The sequence below is a fragment of the Austrofundulus limnaeus genome, unplaced genomic scaffold (assembly GCF_001266775.1).
Source record: "Austrofundulus limnaeus strain Quisiro unplaced genomic scaffold, Austrofundulus_limnaeus-1.0 Scaffold14, whole genome shotgun sequence".
Classification (NCBI taxonomy): domain Eukaryota; kingdom Metazoa; phylum Chordata; class Actinopteri; order Cyprinodontiformes; family Rivulidae; genus Austrofundulus; species Austrofundulus limnaeus.
Genome location: NW_013952416.1, coordinates 2,986,261 through 3,007,006, shown reverse-complemented (window position 1 = coordinate 3,007,006; position 20,746 = coordinate 2,986,261). Strand labels below are relative to the sequence as shown.

At 38.3% G+C, this 20,746-nt stretch overlaps 1 protein-coding gene across 1 annotated transcript in view; it reads right to left on the bottom strand.

The window, feature by feature from the left end:
- Positions 1 to 1,915: 1,915 nt before the first annotated feature.
- LOC106513734 (cAMP-specific 3',5'-cyclic phosphodiesterase 4D) overlaps positions 1,916 to 20,746 on the bottom strand; it is a 73,487-nt gene continuing 54,656 nt past the window's right edge. Inside the window, exon 4 of the mRNA XM_014002703.1 lies at positions 1,916 to 2,126. Within this exon, the coding sequence (XP_013858157.1) occupies positions 2,102 to 2,126 (25 nt within the window). The 3' untranslated portion in view covers positions 1,916 to 2,101. The remainder of the gene's footprint in view (positions 2,127 to 20,746) is intronic.

Here is a 20,746-nt window from a genome sequence, read left to right as displayed (position 1 = left end):
TAAAGGGGGATATTGTTTATTTTCCAGGCATGTAGTTCAATTTTATACTACAACCAAGTAAATATGTTACCTTCATTTGTTATGAAAATGCTTTATACAACAAAAATACATTTGACTTGAAATAGGCCTCTGTCTCTTTAAGAAACTCCTACCATTTCAGACACTCCCACTTCAGCACATCTACAAAACAATGCTTTGAGGGAGGGGGGGCTCTGTGGGGAGGGAGGAGCTTTGTACAAATAGGCGGTGCTTTGTACCAGCAAGTGTTTAGGCAGCTCCACATGGCTACAGGAGATTCAAGGATTTCTGAAACATGCATGAATGAGTCAAAGCATCACTCTGTTTTTAATGAGGGAATGACATAACATGACATAAAGCTAAAATAAAATAAATAAGTTGACTTTGCATAATCTCCCCGCCACACACCCTTTATAAAAATCAATAGACAAGCTGAATTTCATTTTTATTTACCGTATTTTTCGGACTATAAGCCTCGACTTTTTTCCTGAACTTTGACCCATGCGGCTTATAGACCGGTGCGGCTTATACATGAATTTTTTTCTTCAGCCACCAGGGGGCTCTTATGCTCCATTTGCTTCAACCACTCGCTTCAAAAAAAGAAAGAAAAAAAGAAAAAAGCGATCGCTTCCAGAGCCGACTGGTGTAACAGGAAGCAGTGATTTAAAGATAGTCAATGGCCAAAAACTCATAAAAGGGGATAAAACAGACATTTTAAAGGGGGATAAAACAGACATTTTTCACGGTGGAATCTTACTGATAAAAACTTTGGAGCTTAATCCAGGACCAGTTTGTGGATAAACGTCGAGTGAAGAGCCGCGGACTTTTGTTTTCCTCATTGCACTCCCCGGGGAAGGAATCCCATGCAGTGACGTATGCTGGAGCGGGAGGGCTATCCCACCACAGCTTCAGAGCCAGCATTACCCCAGGAGGACAGCGACACAGAAAGCAACAAGAACAGATACCGCTGTGTGACGCAGCTTTTCTCAGCTTGTTTAACTCCGACACTGAAGAGGAGGACTTCGATAGTTTCAGTGTGCCGGAGGACGATGAATGAGACTTTTTGTTGGACCAGAAACTGTTAAAGAAAACTACCAAAATAAGGTCAATTATATGAACCATATTCCTCCGAACTTTAATTCCTAAAGGTTTGCTTTTTATGTTTTGATGTTGAATTCACTTTTTTGACGGCAAATTTGGGTGTACTTTTTTTTTTTATGTTGGGGGTGCGGCTTATACGTTAATGTTCACGGATTTTTTTTTTTAAAAATGGCGGGTGAGGCTTATAGTCCGGTGCGGCTTATAGTCCGAAAAATACGGTAAGTGAAATGTTTTATTTGCAGTTTTAAAGTGGCTGCTGCAACATAAAGAAAAACACTTTGATGCATAGATTTCAAGATGTCACATTTTTAGCTTCTAACTGATTGTAACTGTGCCTGGACCATACTAAAGTGGTAAGTGGACCTCTGGTAAGTGGACCTTCTGCTATAAGCAGGAAAAGAAAGCACAAACGTTGTTTCCAAACTCAGAGCCAATCAGCACCGAGTGTGGCCTCATTGCACCAGGAGGTAAAAATGAGACACGCTGCTATTTGAATCTGAAGAGTGAGCAAGACTGAATCTCAGCTGACCTTTCCAGGATAGCACAATAAAAGACGCAAACCAAAGAATTTTAATGCTCAGGTTTATTATTAAGTTATCTCAYTGCAGGAGTTGTGATTTTTCTGGCCTGATATTTTGCATGTAACTGAATAATATAAAAGAATGTTTTCAAAGAAAATGCAGAGAGATGAGGCAAGACAAAAAAAGGGTTTGAATAAAAAACAAAGGTCTCATCTTAAAACAACTAACATTACTACATACAAATAATAAGAATCTTAAACAGATCACTGTCTAAGGCAATGTAAATGAAGGTTATTTGAGCCGTTACAATACCTGAATGTTTCTGCTTTTAGTTACAAATAAGTCAAAATATTTTCCAAATGAACCAATTAGTAGTTTGCACATCAACAAAGAGGTGTGCCTTATATTTTCACACCAACTGAAACAAAACACTTCCCATCAGCAGATTCCAGGCAACGCTGTCACAACAGAGAGCCGATTGGAAGCCTGAACGACCAAGTGATGAACATGGAAAAAGAGATAAATGTGAAAAATGAGGCACAGTTTAATTTCTACTCATCTCATCAAAGAGTCATAAAAGGACTAACAGACATACAGTGTAAAGTATTTTTAAAATGTTATAATTTACTGCTTTATATCTTTCACTTTAATTGCTTTAAACATAAAAATGTTTTAATAAAACAGCATACATTGTTAATGGCAATCTGGGGGATCATGCTAATTGAAATTACAGGTTAAAAAAATAGCATCTCCTTTTTAACACTTGGAAAAAATGTTACACATTTTTCACAAATGTGTGGTGAAAATGAATTATAATTGCAGCTGAGAAGCAAAGCAGAAATGTGTTGTCAAGTATTGCCTAACTTGCCTAATTTCAAACTTTTCTATTAACTATTAAACTCTACTCTGTCCAATGGATGAATTTTCAGAAAGTATTTGAATGTACAGCTACAACTGATAAATGACATTGATCTGAAATGTGGAAGAACAGCAGCTGAGAGTCATCCCCAACACATACAACGAGCACCATAGGGTTAAATACTACTGGAGGGAGCCGCGCCTATCTCATCCTCTGGACAAAAATTGCATGCAAACAGGGCAACTAAAGCAACTATTTGATACGCCAACTGGATCTGTGGCACAAATTCTTTCTAATCTTTTTACAATCGTTTAATATAATTGTCAGTTATGCTAATTTCATTCATCATGTAAAACAGCTAGATGATATATGTAAAGGAAAATCTGCTTATTTGTGACATGAGACACGTTTTCCAGTTTCTCTTCTGTTAGTACATTTATAACACACTTTCTGACATTATTTTAGATTTATTAAATAGCTTATACACACTCCAATATATTAATATCTTCATTAATATTATTGTTAATAGTTTTTAAAGATTTTTACATAATCAGCCCTTATTGTTTGCTTGTTTGCCAATATGTACAACACTGCTAAATCCAGAAGCTTGCCCGTTCTGATTACTACATTAGCTCACACAATCATATGATCGAGACACACTCCTGCTGTTCTACATAACTTCATGACCCTAACAGATCACACAAGATGTTTCAATATTGAATGCGATCATGAATAAAATTATTTTCAAGATTTCACCTAAAACTCCATCACTTCTCAAGATTATCTTATTCAAATCTGTAGCATATAGTATGAAAGGCAACATGTGTCTTTAATAAATGACTGTATTGTTTTATATTTTTGTATACAAAACAAGCTTTTGAATTGTTTTGTTCCTTTTCATGGGTACATTTGTGTAAACAAGATGTTGATGCACAGTATGACTCTGAGTGCTTTTCTGTTTAAAACTTCTGACAGCAAGTGTTCCCATGACAAACTTGAACAGACTTGTGTGTTTTTTTTAATGATTTGTGAATAAACCAAGTCTATCTGTGATATTTAGTTCACAAGAGGAAGATAAACGGGACTAGGCCATGAAGTGTGTGTGTGTGAACGGGTTTTGGGAGGAGGGGGCCGAGTGGTAGCTAATAGTGTGAGTTACGCCGGCTGCCATGAGAGGATAATCCACAAAATGAATGAGCCAACAGGGATGTCTAGGAGAAAATAGGTTTTCTTCCACCCAATTTAGATCATTGTGTTCCTCCTGAGGCAGAAATATGATATAGTGATGTTCATCAGCGTTAACTCTTCAAGGATGCTGGAGTCGGTGCATGATAATATATCAGATATGCGGTATAAAGCCACACATGCCCACTGCAGCTAGCTTTACATCCTCGTGTGACGCCTATAGATACAAGGTTCCTGCTCTTTGTTTTTCCAGAGAGCATTGCAGGATCAGCTGCAGCCTTTGACTCCTTAGAAAGCAGCAGCATCCACTCCACCTCCCACTGCTCATCTACTCTGTTCTTCATTTAGGTTTCCCTCCCAACAAGCGCCCTCCTGCTCCTGTGGCCCCGGCAGATTTGACTGTATGACCGTGACCGAGTGTACAGTAGTGTGAAGGGAGGATAGGTGGGTGGGTGGGGAGGAGTGACGCTCTTTGTCCTCTCTGCAGTTGACTCTCCTCACTCCTCTTTTGTTCCCTTTAGGCAGAATTATGTTGTGTGACTTCCTGCACGTGACGTCGCCTCTCTCACATGTACGCTAGCCATCAGCAACCGCAGACTCATCTCTGCTTGTACCAGCTGAGGTCCAGATTTACACAAAAAACAGTCAGGAAAACACTCTGAAGTTTTAGTGTGAAATATGATAATATACGTAAATTGATAATGAAATATAGATTCTGGAAGATGCTCTAAAGACAAACAGGAAATTAAAACTTGTAACAATGGGCCTCATGCAAGAACATGTTCATATTCTTATCCTAAATTTCTCTTTTGTTCATACGAAGGGTTCGTACGAACATGCCACGTCAGATTCAACAAACTCTTCTATATTCAGGAAAAGTGTGGTGTGTAAATGAGCTGCGTCAACATGATGAATTCCACCTGTTCGTATCCAGCTGCTCGTGCACGAGGAGAGGCTATTTACATAATTACCACCCCAAAAGCACCATATAAGGCTGTGTTTCCTGCCTCAGATACCAGGAAGTGTCCATTTATGAAAATGACAGCGAAGTTAAAAAAAAAAACTTTACAAGTTCGGATAATAAAGTCCTGCTCTCCGAGATTGAGAAAAGAAAATCCGTCCTTTTTAGCAGCGTCAGTCGTGGAATTAAAGGCCCAGCCAAAGCCAAAGAATGGAATGAAATAACTACTACTGTTAATGTCGTGTCTCCTGTGGGTCGTATACAGTCACAGAAATAAAAAATCTAAATCATATTCATCTCTCTCTAGTCCAGCTCCGGTTTTTCCTTGGTCAAATATTTTTAATTTAAGTGTAACCAACTGTGTTACTGTGTTTACATTTATTCAGAGGAAGAGCGGTCGCTCACCGCTACCCCACCCCCCGCCTGGCCGTCTCCCCCCTACCGACCGTCGCAAATGTCAGCTGCGGTTCTGAAAAGATGCATTTCAAAATGTCTCCAAACTTCAATTAATGCATAATTTAAGTTGGTCTTTAGTTTGAGATCTTATTAATATTGTAGTGTCATACAACAGCATTAAAAGACTATTTAATTTAATCTAATCAATTTATGTCGTTAGTTACATTTAAAATCTAATTCCAGTTCAAACAGAATAACCTATTGTCAACATAATTATGGAGTGTGATTTATTTTCAACGTTATTACTGAGAAAAATCTGTCTGGATAACAGCAGACTGACTGCTCGTAAAATATACGACAGGTCTGGACCACTCGTGAATTTTGTTTGTATCTGAAAAAAAAATCTTAGAATACGAGAAAATTGTTGAATGCCACAAATTCTCCTAAATCACTCGTACGCACAACTTAAGAACAAATCTGTGCGTACGAACGGTTCTTGCATGAGGCCCATTCAACGTATGAAGAGATCATCTAACAATTTATTWAAAAATAACGAGTCGTGCCTGACTTCATGCATAAGATGCCACATTTGGAGTATGCGATAGAAATGACTCAACTACCACACCAAATTTTAGCTTAATATCTGTAAAATTTACTGAGTCATAACCATTTCTGTGTTTGATAGGGTCAATTAGAGGTGGCCCATTTTGAATTGGATTGACTCCAATCTTCAGTTGTAGATGATGATTACTTTCTAAATGAATAATTTAATAATTTAATAATAGACAAACCCTCACACACAGACAGGAGCAGACACATTACAGTCCGCCTTGGCCTTTCATAGACGGGCAACAGAAATAATTGGTGAAAAGACCGTAAACTGGATAGCACTGAATTTCCTGAGGGATAACAAGCCTCACAAATAGGCTGTCTACAAATAGACTTTTGCCAGGCTCGCTGTGTTCAATGTTAATGATTCCCTCAGTAACTTCATATTAAGCAGAGAAACATGAGGAGTATTGATTTTCTCATCAACTCGTAACAAGAAAGTTAAATTATAAGAAAACTGGAATAGGTCAAATGTTTTATTTATCTCCTTTTTTTTTTCTTCACAGCTTCTCTGAAAAGTTAGAAAGTTCACAATAAAAGCAGGTATGCAACCCAGAGAAAAGAAACTGGTTGTAGTTTAAAGTATAAAACAGAAACGTATATTTGTTTTTGTGATGAAAGGCTCATCATGCTGAAAATCAGCCAATTTGTGTCACCTGAGAATCAATTAGTAAATCATTACCAGTGATATCTGAAAAAGGCAGTCCAATGTCTGAATATCACACTTGTGTTTTCTGTGACATTTCTCATGAAATCCTTTCGGTTCAAGTCTGAACATCAGCAGTAACGTTAACAGACAGGTATGCCCTCCAGGTGTGGGTTAATATGATCTGGGACCATCTGGTAGGAAATCAAACACCTTGTACCATTAAAAAGTCAATAAGACAGCTGTCCAAACTTCCCAACTCAATGGTTCTCACTACAACAATTTGCTGATGCACCTTTAGTTTGACAGCTTCTCTGCCAAATGAACAAGAGTAAACTGTTCAAAAGAACTTGCCCTGCAGCCAGAGCTTCCGCACTCAGTCTGACTATACAATTTAGGCATATTTTCCAATGCCAACATTCGTCACCTTTTATGTGCAACAATGCAACATGCTCGTCACGGGTGGTGCTGCCATTTCTCAACTTGTGTTTTTCTTGAATTGATAACAGCTATGCTTTTCAATGGAGTGTGATGAATGTGATGAAAAAGTTACATTTCCCGCTACGTTGATCCATTCGCTGTTGTGCACAAATCATCGTAATGTGAATTGTTATGGCATGCTGAGAAAACTAGCACTCTACCTTTCTCCCTCATACATGAATGGCAAAGATCTTGCATGTGGAGAGCTTTCTGTCAGAACATTGCATCCAGGGAAGTAACCAATGTCTACAAATCAACTACAGTCACTTAAACACACTGGTTAAGCCATTATTGTCACATACCTTAAACTTGTAAAGCTGCCTCAGGCTGACCAATCAGCTGACCAGAAAGAGGTATAAAATAATATTATTCAGTCAGTGGCCAGAGCATGTACAGGTCTTTACTTTAATACCTCCTGTGGTCCAGAGACTCTCTCGAACCCAGATTTATTAAGAGCCATTTCATTTGACCTCGTCCCCGAGTGACCATGCTGTACCACTTAGCATACCATTCTTTCTCTAGAGATGTCTGAGTGGTAAACTACTCAGAGAAATGTGGAGAGTCATCCTCTGTCAGAATACTTCATTTGAGAGTCAAAATCCCAAAGTGAAAAGTCTTTTCAAAGTTATTAAAAACTGGGGAGGAAGTTGCTAACGTCAGAAACGACAGAGAGGAAATGGTTTTCTTTGTTTGGCTTTTACTTTAAGACACAAATTTACATATAAAACCAAGCTTTGGATATATATGTAATGTATCTTCAAAAAGACAACAGAAGCAAAATAGAGGTTTTATAAAAATAATTTAAAAAATCAAGTGATCCTTCCAAACAAACTAGATTTTTGCCTAATCTTAACCAGTTCTTTTCCTCTATTCTTGTAACTGAAGAGTCACTTAAAACTTGAAATGAGCACTCACTGTATTTTCCATTGGTCTGTCCTCTGCCCCTCTGATATTTAGCCTATTAGTATTTTTGTATACAACATGCAACTTTTAGCATCCTCATAACTTATTCATATAATCTGCCTCTAGCCCATTTTTGTGATTGCCGTTTCTACAGACATCTCCCACACACTAACGTTTGACTGATTCCTAATTTCATTTCTTTTAGCTGTGGGGGTGATCATATTAAACACAGTAATCAAATTTACATTGATTCACTGAAAGTACTAAGTGGTGGTTAAGCTTCAGATCACGAAAAGCCCAAGGAAGGCACTTTCAGTTTGTCAACAAGTGAATCTGTAGTAATTATTTCTTCAACTTTGCCCTGCACTTGATATACTTGGAAAGGCATGCCTTCTTGTTGCTACAACTGCTATTCACCTGTTCTGTTCAAAAGTATATATTTGGGGGGCGGGGGTTATCAAGCAACATTTCATTGTTATAAACTCAGGCCATTACGTTCAAGAAATTCCCTGACGTGCATGGTTCCTGAATGCTACAAGGTTGCTGCAGGGCTGGCAAAGAAAGTACAAATGTGACTCATCAGGTAGGGTGCTTTATGTAATTTTGCCCTGACTAAAAAGACATTTTAAAAAATCCTGTACAAGAACAAAGGAGAATGCAATCTGAGTGACTTACTGGAGGCTCAGGTGCTTCACAGATGATGATTTCACCTGAGTTGTAGCTTGCTTATGTTTGGTTGGGTGGGTGGATGCCTGTTGTTTGTGCTTGCCTCTTGGCTGGGGATTTGGTTGTATGCCCATGACATCTGATTGGATGACTGGATAGTTGGCCCACCTTCTGCTTCTAAGAGCCAAAAGACCACAGCTACAACACGGACAGATCCACATCCAATCTGTTCTCTTCTTTACCACCTCAGTGTATTTATTAGCTGTTCAGAGTATTTATTTATTATTTTTTGGCAGTCATGTTACAGTAGATATTTTCAGATTTGTACAGTTCATTAGAAAATATAATGAATGTGTGATTTATTCCAATTGGTAGGAAAAAATAGTGCAGTACAGTTCAGAGATTAAAACCTATTGAGTCTTATTTCAAGTCACTTTAGGACTTAAACTTCTTGCATGGGTTAAATAATACATTTTAATTTGGGGTACACTGATTTCAGTTTTCTGGCCAATCACCGATCTTTAAAAAGCCTGACCTGCCAATTACAAATTTGTCTAATATTAGATGTAAATAAGATCACTGATTAAAGGGGACCTATTATGCAAAATTTACTTTTTAAAGTTTTTTTACTCAACTTTGGGTATGTACTTCTTAAAAAACTGTCCTAGGACCAAAAAAATGCACCCAGGGACATTTTTACTGTAAGTAAATGTATTTTTAATGTATATTAATGACAAGTTTTATACTTCCTACATTTTGTGATGTCACAAGCCGTACAACAACCCACCGGAACCTGCGTTCAGCCCCTTACCCAGCAACCCCCAGGTGAGGCTCCTCCTCCTCAGTATTAAAAGCCGTCACAGTTGTTGTTGTGCAATACGCAGCTCATTTCACAACAAGCCTGCCAATAGGGCAATGGGTAGAGTGTTGGACCAGAGAGCAGTCGATCAGGGATCGAGACGGGCATGGACACAAACAGTTTATTTATTTTCGTTCGTTATGAACATGTTTTCTCATGTACTTCTATTGTTTAGCTTTAGCCTATTTGTTCGAGTTTCTCAGGTATTTTGACCGCTGCTGCTCCTATTACCTGCACTGGTAACAGCATGCAGAGTGAGCGCAGAGCTCCGACACAGGAGGGGGGGGGGAAGCTGCGGCCAAGACTTTGCCTCTGGGTCTGACTCAGGGTCTCATATATACGGTTGTACAATGGAYKTTCTGCTATTTCTATCCATGTTAACGTAAACACTGGCTCTGGAGGACAGAGTTTGGAGGGCGAATCCAACCTGTAGACTTGCCGGACTGACCTGGATCACACAGTAACAAACACCCCTGCAGAGCAGAGAGTGTGCGCACTTTCATACAAACACATAAAATTTGTTCACTTAGCTGCAGTTGACGATTGCTATTTACTTAAGTTTTATGACACAGACTGACTGGGATTTGTCCAAGCCCAGAAGAAGCTCCTTGTTGTCTGTCACAAGTCTCCTGTGTCATAATTATTAATTTAACTTCATGTTTAGCCAGTAAATACAACCTCAGTTTAAAAACACACAGGTCACGTCACCAACACCTAACCCCAGTCACAGAGTCAACAATGACTGCACTTTCCAATTTACAATTTCCCTTCTGCCCACGGAAATGCATTTTAATTTGACCCAGGAGAGGGACGCCTGCAGGTTCGTGACCATCTGTCTATAATCTGATTTTCACTATGTCCAACTCAGCAGGGTTCAAAATTGACCTAATATTAGTCTCTTTTTCCTCCTCTTATGATACACACCTAAAAGTGATTCCAAAGCCATTTAAAATACACAGTGCACATTGTTTCTTTATGAGAACATGGCACAGCTACTATCATTTATGACGCAATTGCTTGCATCTTAAAAAAATACAACACATTTCACACTTGAAGTTGTTGTTCGGTTTTTAAAAACATATAAATGGATTTTCCATTTACTAGATGACTGAGAATCTAGTATAAAGGCATCCGGGTTGTTTTTCTTTTAGACGATGAATGGCAGTTTTAAATAAGATCCACACCTGAAGAGGATAAGTTACAGGGTTAGGCAAYCCCTCTTGAGTAAAGCTATAAAAATGTTTTCAATAAAGCGTGCTGAAATGAGATCTAAAAAGCAGCTTATTGATTTTAATTGAGAAATGATTCCGCAAAGGACCTCCCCATTAAATTCACGGATGTTTCCCTGCAAACAAACAAGCAATCTGGGGTATTATAATTCTTCTACTAGTACTGAGGAAAAAAAATATATATATATATATAGTATTTTACCCCTGCAACATCCTAGGTTGTAAAGTCATTACAGTAAAATATGCATAACAATCCCTGAAGTGATTTCATTCGATCAAAGTCACTATGAAAGCATCTTACACTGATTAGAGTCATAGTGATGGCACCCATATTTTTTTTAAAACAGCTACTATAGCAGTGCTTACTGTGGCAACACTGCAGATGTATCTTTGGGTTGATACTACTCGCACACCCTTCATTTCAAAGTGCACCTCTTGTACCAAAGTCAATTCATCAAAACTGTCTATCAACAAACACTGTGGGCGTCACATGATAAACAAAACGGTGAAAGACAGCTGGAGTCACCAGGGGGTGGAAAAGCTGCCTGTTTATGTAGGCCAACAATTAAATCAGGAACTGAGTTTGCATCTTTTATTGTAAACAAATCTGTTCGACATCACAGGAGTGTAATCCACAGTTGCATCTGAATAAGCCACCCAATAAGAAATAACTCAAGTGTATTGATCTCAGTAGCTATTTGGCCTTTGTTTGAATTTAGATATAATCCAAAAAGAAGGATATTGAACTTTTAGTGTTATCTGTTAAGATTTTAAAACCACGTGGAACAGAACAAAGTACAGTAGAGTTTCTCATGTCATCTCTTCAAATGCACATCTTACTGGTTAAAGGAAAAAGTGGGATATTTACTTTTGTTTACCCATTTTAGAAGGATCCAAAAAAGGCTAATGATTTAGGCAGGCCTCGTTAGTGCAGTGTGAAGCTGGCAACGGACAACTGTGGAGTGGACCTCATAACGCTTTAATTACTCCTAACAGATGGCAGAGATCAGAGGCCACTTAGAAACAGAAAAAGGTGTCACCCATTAAGAGGCGAACCTGTCAGGTTTGACTCGTCCCACGGCCAACTTGGAAAACATGAAATATTTAACAATGCCCTTCATGCGTGTTTTTAATTAAAGGAACTGTGAGGTTAATACGATGAAAACATAGCAGTAAAACATAAAATTATAATGTCAAATGTACTTTAGAAGTCTATCGACAAAAAAATAACTTCCTTGAAAGGCATTTGTGCAATCTGTCCTAACAGCCAACCACAACAGCAAAGTTTAAATGACACCCCCAAATAGCATTAACCTTTCTGGCCAATCACACAATATTTGTCCGACACCACACAAAACAAAAGTTCTGATGTGATGTGACAACTGTATTGGTATCATGTTTCCATACAATTACAAAATTTGTGCTCTTCATTTAACCCATCACACATAAAAATACAGAAAAGTTCTGGCAAGGTGATGTGTCGAGGACCAGCTGCAAGATCCCTCATAAAAATAGATTCTCTGCCGGGGCTGCAAGTAAAAAATGATGTCATTCTCTTTCTCGCAGCCCTAGGAGACATTTTTTTATTATTCTTGTAGAGCATAAAGCATCATTAAATCTGTCCTTTTTAAATTGGTGGTGATGGTGGTGGTCTAACTTTGGCATTGCATCAGTAGTCATGTTGGATGCWTCAACATACTGTATAAACAGATAAAATACAAATGTAAAATGCCAAAAATGTACTAGCCTGGCCCTGGCCTTATATGCAGCTCTGCTCAATTCTAGTTTTGCTTCTCTGCTCCGTCTGGGATTTCTCCCATTGAGAATGATTTCGCTGGCAGATTTTTAGCCGGGCCAATCAGAGAACAGAACGTCAATTTTCTGCGCAGTGTCTGCTTGTAGTTTATTTTACCTGGGCCAATCAGCAAACAGAAGGCGGAGTTTAGAATGACGTCGATGTTCTGCACAGTGTCTGCTAGTTATTTTAGCAAATGGCAGTGGAGGAAGTGATTGAAGTCAGTCCGTGTTGATAAGGCTTCCWAATTAAATTAAATTTTTCTGACAAAGCAGCAGCTCTCATTTACAGTCGTCTCGTTCGGCTCGGTACATTTCTCCTCTCAGTAGGGTTGTTTACAGCACACGCGATTTCCGGTTAACTTCTTAGCTTAGCCTCCGTCACAGCGACAACACACACATGCTTCAGCAGAGGCCACGCCTCCTGCAAAAATCACTTCTCTATGCATCAAGTCCAGACCCTTGTCTGAAACAAAGTGAAGGACGGGGTCTGGTTTTAACCAGACTAAAAATGTACAGACATTGCCTCTTGTTTATTCATTACCAAAAAAATCAATTGTTCCCTCTGAGCAGCATTGTTTTAATTTATTCATTCAAGAAAACAAAGTCTAGTTAATCAATGTTACAGTCCAAGAAAGCCTAATGATTTCAAGTTTGAGGTTTACATACTCTGGTGTTGCTTTAATAGATATCAAAGCACTTGCTCAGATAATTTAATGAACTTGTTTGTCTGTTTGGACTAAAAAAAATAAAATGCAATTTATAATAATTTTTATTGCACTCTTGTAGAGTCAAACTAATCTTACTCGGCCAGTATTTGAGAAGAGTCCGGCTGCAGCAGTGCTTCGTAATTTCAGGAGGTGGAGAACAAAAGACAATAATTTCTTCAAAATTTTACAAAACTAAACAAGTATAGCCTGGGACTCACCCAGTGTACAAATATGTACGAGTGTCTGTTCTTTTGTTTTAGTGGAGCCAAATCTAAAATTACACTGCATCTTTCATATATTGTTTGCAGCCCCAAAAGAGACAAGCAGCCAGGTCTGTCTCATAACTTCATTCCAATCTTTACACTACCTTGTGAAAGTATTTTGCCCTTGGACATCTTTTTTTTGTACTGTATTATTTGATGGGTATCACGTGGTTCTTTTATAGAGTTCTCTTTTATAGCTTCCAGCCTCTTGGGGTATACCTTGAACTTATACAGAAAACTGATCTAGTCTCTTGGATCTAGATGGTTTCTACAAAAACAAACTTTAATAACTTAGCCCTTCAATTGATCTGATGTCTGAGTAAGGATGAAACTATTTCAATACATTTAAATCCATCTTCCTGTACCACTAAATTGTGCTTTAGTTGTGAGGTTCATAAGTTGCCTTACCCAGCCGTGARTGTCGGGAAAACTGAAACTTGTTTTTTTTTTAAACTACACAATTGGCTTTTATTTGGAATGATTCATCATTGCTGTATTTCTGACACATTCCCCAGGCCGTGTCAACACAAATAGCCTCACAGTATGACTTTGACACCACCATAATGTCTTCTCGGGGAGATCAGATATGCTGGGATTGCACCACACACTGTTTTCTTGTCCTGCTTTTTTTTTTCTATTAATAACTTTATTTTCTTTCTTTCTTCCTGGCCACTTAGCTATGAAGTCCAGTTTTMTGGAGTTTAAATGCTTTAAATGTAAAAAAGGAAGGGTGTAAAAGAATGATATGTCTACTTTAAACAAAAAGATGTGAACAGAACGATTTGGGAAATTCTGGCAGCAGCAATTCTTCCTTTTGGTCTTCGAGCAAAAGGGTCAAGTAACGTCATTTACGCTATAGATCATCATACAATATTAGTCTTAATTCCACGGTAAAAGGCAAAAATCAAGCAAAGCGTTGAAGGTTTTTTGCTCTTGTTGCCATAGGAAAGGAAATTTCGCATCCAATAACAAGCAGGAAACAGATGTGGATGAAAAATAACAGAAGGAGAAAGTGGGAAAGGATGAAAATGCCACTTAAGCACAGCAGCCAACTGGCAGGGTTACACCTTTAGTTGGCATCTGGTATCTCAGACTCATGGCCAAGAAACTGGTGTGCAACCCTCTCCCTAACTCTCAATCAACAGGGCAAAAAATGGTTTAAAACACACATTTTGATATTTTTTCTTAATAGCGTGATGATGTGATCAGAATTCCATTAAAACTAATGTAATTCTGACATGATTTTAAAAATGTGGTCCATGTTGTACTTATTGTCATTATTGTTATCTTGAAGAAAATAAGAGCAGTCATGTTTGAGCAAAACAGTAGCTCAGATAACAAGCAAGAGACAAAAGCAGCCACAGATACAAAAGGAAATTTATATCCACATTCAATGGAAACAAAAGACTAATTTCTTCCACTGTGCTCAGTCGAACAATTATAGGCTAAAAACATCTACAGAAACAGTGCGACACAAATTCGATTACCCCTTTCATAACCGTTATGCAAGTTCAAGATTTGATATGAAAATGGTTACATACCTTCTCATATGAAAAATTGCCTTTCTTTTCTTTGTCTCACCAGCCATGAGTCACCAAGTTTCACAAGAAATGTGCACGAGAAAGAAAAGATTTACCAAGAACAGCGATATCTTTTGTCAAGTCTGTCTACTTGCCTCTGTTCAACAACACCACTGACAAGACAGTTTCCAATTATAGAAACCAAACACTCATGGAGCGAGGCAAGTTTCACTGTTCCCTGAAAGACTCCAGGGGCAGTTTCACTTTGCCAGCATGAAACAACACATTTACTGGTGCTGACTTTGTTATCCGACCATTTCTTCTTGATTTTTTTTGGGAATCGAAAGGGCTCAGCGAGATTTTGGGGCATTTGCTGCAGATCAGCTTTGTTGCCATTTACGTGCTCAGAATCAAACCGTGCCCTCTCCATGGCTCCAGTCCCCAACATGAATCAGCTCTACATTACACCAGAAGACCATTTAATGTTTGGATATGTTGTCCTCGTTTTTTTTTTTTTTTTATTCTTTTCCATTACTGTGGTGTTTCCTCTTTTTTTAAGCCACACTAAAGGCACTGCCTAGTAATGACAGAATTAGTCTGCCAGCTGGTCYGTGGATCACTTGCTCCAGACAGAAACATATCATATTACATCTTGACATTTCAGCCTTCATTTTAGCAAGTGTAAGAGAAAAACAAACTTGACGTTTTTGCGCCATTCTCATTATTTCTATGAAGATTGGAACAAAGTTTGATACATGCATTATTACCTCAAGAACATAATCAAATGTAAAAGAATATTAAAGACAAAGTGTCACAGTAAACCAATTTCAAGATTCACCATATATTATTCTGATATTTTTGATCACATGTTTCTGTTTWTAAATGAAATATTTTGCAAAACATATTCACAGCTACAGGTATTGSCAGAAAATGTCATTAATTCTCAGGTTACAAAAGCAGATTGAATTTCCAATTTGCCCTAACAACAAAATACTAGCGAAACTGGTTCTGAATTAGTACATTCAATTAGAGAGAGCCATTTATGGCACAGCATTGAAGAATCAGTGAAACTAAGGTTGAACACAAAATACGCTTCCTTGACTTAAATTTAAATAGAAAATCCCTGAAGAAAACTTTTGTTTTTAATCACACCATGACTTTCAGAATATTACAGAGCCAATCCAGGGAGGCAATGAGATAATAACTTGTGGCCATGAGTTAGTTAATGCATGGCCACAATATTTTAATTCATAGCCACGAGATAATTTTGAGCAGTGTCTCTTTGTAAGAGATACAGACATTGTTGTGCAGTCAGATTATATTTGAATACACTTTTGTGTTCAGCTGCTCAAAGGTTCACCACACTTTCTCCATATAGCTCCATGGTTCAATCTAAAATGTTTATTTTTCATAGTAGGCTACTAGTATTTACAAGATGACACTTAACACCCTAAGTGTCTCCGGAAACAGATTTTTTTTTACTGTGTTCCTGAACATGACATAACTCTGACTCCTTCAGCAACAAAGGCATGGGGGTGAAAGAGGAGCCACTGCAATACAGCCCTCCACAGATTTGGAAACGTTGCCCTCATCCAAAACCAAAGTGCCCAATTTCACCAACCTGGAACAAGGAACCTGTTTAGAGCTTAAAAAATGTCATTCATTCCTATATTAAAATTTAATTAATTAAAATTTCTCCGTGTTTATAATCAACAGTCTGAATAAAACGGACAGCAATAATTATCTTGTGGTCATGCATTAACTGTCTCATGACCACGGTTATTATCTCGTAGCAGCAGCACATTATTTTTTTTATCTGATGTCACTGGACGAGTTCTACAGATTATTATAATGACTCTGGTAATTAACTGATTTAAAGTTTGTTGTATTGTGTCATGAAAAAGGCAGGAATAGCAACAAAAGAGAAGCTTTAAAAAAGACATGATTATTATTTGGTCATGTCCAGAGTTAAATTTGCAGGATGACATTGTAGTGGTCACCTCGATGTGGAATAAACAGTTCCACCTGTCTTAAAAACTAATGCTCTTCTTCCTCCTTTCTCTTAAATCTGCCCTGCCAACCTTTAAAAAGTGCCGCAAACAAATGGTTTAATAACATTTAAGCCTAAAAATTTGTTGTTAAACTTTTATAGGAAATTCAATAAGCTGTACTGTATATTAGTGATTTGTTTTGATTTTGTAAATAAATGATCTCATTTATTATTAGATCAAACTAAAGTCACTAAGTACGCTCAGCTTATTGTGTTTTGTCATTCAATTTAGCATAAAGAAGATATTTCCTAAAAATATGAGAACTCATGATAAATAAATTTCCTTATAATTTTGTTATAAGAGGGTGTATATCCCTACAACATTCAAAATAACACTGCTCCTAATTTTGGATACCTTATACTGGTAATCACCCAACCCTAGGTTTTTTTTTCTTGTATTTTTTACATTTAATGGAACATAAAATACGACCTGAAACCAAACCAGGCACCCAAACTTTACCATGTATTATTAACGATCAACTTACAAAACTACTTAAAATCTAATTTAACACGCAACCCATCAAAAAAATAGAGATAGTATGAAATTTGCAGGAAAATTACATTTTCTACGAAACACTGAAGTGCATCCAGTCAAGCCCATATTCTGCACTGCAGCTGGTGGTCTACATCTAACCTACAGCATAGCAGTAGATCTGGTTCTGTGGCAGGACAGGGACAATCCTTTTTGCCCTCTGTGAATTTCCTGCCGTTTAAATCCTGACTTTCTCAAATCCAAGGAGCTCAGTACATCACCAGAGGACAGTGTGAGTCACCAGGGAGCAGAGATGGAGCACTACACCGAGGGAAAGATATATATACACATAACTCCACTCTAGGGAGGTCAAGATAGAATTGGAGAGCAAGAGAAACATAAAAAAGAGAGAGTGGAGAAAGATGTTGGTTGCTGAGAGCAAAGCAGATCAAGAGATTCAGTAAATATCCTTGACTAACACAGTGACTGTTATTTACCTAACAGAGAAGGCACACAGAAAGATAAGAACCACGTAAAGTTCAAAGAGGCAGACCGTTTCGATTTGCGATAACTTTTGTTATTTCACAATAAACAAGGAAAATTCAAGCATTCAGCGGACGGGCCTGAATCATCAAACCAGGAGGGATGATTTTTTTTAAACTGCAAAGGAAAAAAGCTTTCTGAAATGCATCATATCACTGCACTGTATTATAATCATGGTCTTGCTAATTAGCTAGCAGTCAGTCAAAAGCGTAGCTTAATCAAACAAACAGCAGATTGTTAATCAGCCCACTGCACAGCCAGGAGTTTAAACACCTGATTAAGTCATAAAATAAGTGGTTTTATTCCAAGTCATAGTTGCTACAATAAAAGGTAATAAAGAGGTATTAATTGTGAGAAATATATGGAGTTGTCCTAGAAGCATGCATTTGTAAACCTTTTTCTTTCTTACAGGCAGCAATTACAGACTGTAAAAAAGCAGAAAGCGGAGTCATTATCTGCATCATGCTACGTCCTTGTGATAAGGAGAGCAACACAAGCAGACAAGGACAACACCCCAGTGAAAAGCATATATACAGTATCTGGGGGAGGAGAGAAAATAAAATAAAACTATTTAGCAAGTTTTCACTTTGTTCATACAAATCCCATACAGACAGCTGACAACAAGGTTTTTAATCTAGTAGGTAGATAAAAGAAAGTCACTAGGACCCAGAACTGCTGATGACAAAGGACAAGGAGAGAAACACTGACTCGAATGAAGGAGTGACCTACACTCTCATTAAATACAGACACTTGGGAAATATGCCAGCCTGCATACCTCACCCAATACCTCGCACACTTTGTGCGAAGGCTTTAAAAACTGCAGCTCCTGACTTTACAAACARATTGTGACGCACAGGCTGTAGAAGAGTGTCCCCACATTGGATTTTTAATATAGTAACACATACAGTATCAAAACATCACTACACATTTACTTAGGCATTTTAATGATAAAAAGTACTYTTTGTATAAATGTGCTGAGTTTTAACTAAGTAAATGGTCCACTTTTTCCACAGCAATACATCCTCCCTGACAGCAGCCATTTTTGTATCTGTAGCAGGAACTGATGCATACAATAACTATAACAAGACAAGAGAAGACAAACGACTGAGGATACCTGTAAGATTTCAGTGTTTCATGCTGTGAGAAAAACAGTGGAGTAAAACACTTTGGTAAAACTCAAACAAGGCAATGTGACACGACTGTGTGCACTCCAGGGGGAAACATACTTTATTCTGCAACACAAATTTCATGTTACATTTCACAGCAAACTGAAGTAGAGCTTACATGATTTTTACTGTGGTAGAACTGAATATAGAGAAAAAATAAAGTACACATTGTAGATATGAAGGAAAAGCTCAAATTTCCTTGACAAATTTGTTTTATTTTTGATGTTGCCAGCAGTTTCAAACATATTGCTCATGATATTTAAACCTCTATTGCCTCTGAAATATTTCTCAAAAAAAAAAAGGTGGTACATCATGATTCAGTCTTTACTTTGAACTGAATGATGCTGACAAAGATGGGCAGGTTTTCTTGAGGATAAAATTAGAGCACAGAATCAGTCAGCGTCTCTTTTATTTTAATTTACTGCTGCATCTTCACAAAAAAAAAGAAGTTCAATAAGAATTCACTATTATATTTTCCCTGGCTATCCCTTGCTGTGTTCTTAAACAAGATAAAAGCATCTGCTTCAACACTCTTAAATCCTTCCTGTAAAACGTCTTACAGGCAAACTGTTCCTAAAATTAATTAGCGAGTAAAACTCTGGTGTCCTAACCCACATTTGGTTCTGGAAAAGTACAACCTATAAGTTTTGGTGTTAGTTTGTCGCGATGGCATAACTCTTATACAATCTCTTTCGTAACGTCTCAYTTTTTGATAACTACTCTCGAAGCACTTTGCTGCTGAGAATGGTTTGGGAACTGAATGGGTTTATTTGTACCAACCTGTCTGGTAGAGAACATGCTGTATATCAGACCTCAGATTGGTACACACTGTGATCCAAACCTTGACTGTCAGAACAGTTTGAAGTCTGTTATCTCAGCAAGAACGCCTTCAAAAGAAATGCTACAAGTTGGAGGTCTACTTGAAATGAAGGTTTTGTTTGTTTAGCATTCCATATATTTAAAAAAATACCTGATATAACTAAGGTTGTACAGACAATTTTTTTCTTGCTATTAATCTCATAACTATCAATTTACTCTTCCTTTGGGAAAGAATACCTGCAATATTAATCTTCTACGTGACTGTGATGTTCCATTATAGAGCTCATGTGTTATATGACTACAAAACCTATTTTGATCAGCCATAACATAATGACCCACTCAGCAGGGGAAACAAAACAGCCACTGTTCAAAAGAATGAGCCAACACAGACAAGCAACATCATCAGGCTTGTGCCTTTGCCCCCCGGTGCGATGGCGGCTCTCGGTGTCTGGGGCTGGGTGCTCGGGCGTATGCGGGCTCGGCRTGGTGGCTGCCTGGTGGGGCTTGGGCCCTCTGGCTCTGTCGGTCCTCAGCTTGGGGGTGGAGCTCCTGGGGGCCCGGGCCTCTGTGTCCATGCCCAGATCTACTCTGGCACTGCAGGTGTCGGCAGGACTTGTGAGCTCGTCGCTGATGGCCCCAGGGGATTACTGTGTGGGGTCACTGGGGGTGGCTCTCCCGGTTCTTTCCTGTGGTCCACTCTGGGGTTGGGTGGGCGGTTCTTCATACACTGGTGCCCATGGGGGCCTCGGCGCTTGGTGTCCCTCTCGTGGTCTTTGGCTCTGGTCTTCCTTATGTCTGCCTCGGGCCATGTGGCTACAGTCTGTGGTCCTCCACAGTCACTATTAAATATTCTATTGGAGAAATCTTGTATATACATGCTTGCTCACAACCACACACAAACAGGTGTTTAGATCCTTAGGTTTCTGATGGTCACTGAATGTGTGTGTGTGTGTGTGTGTGTGTGTGTGTGTGTGTG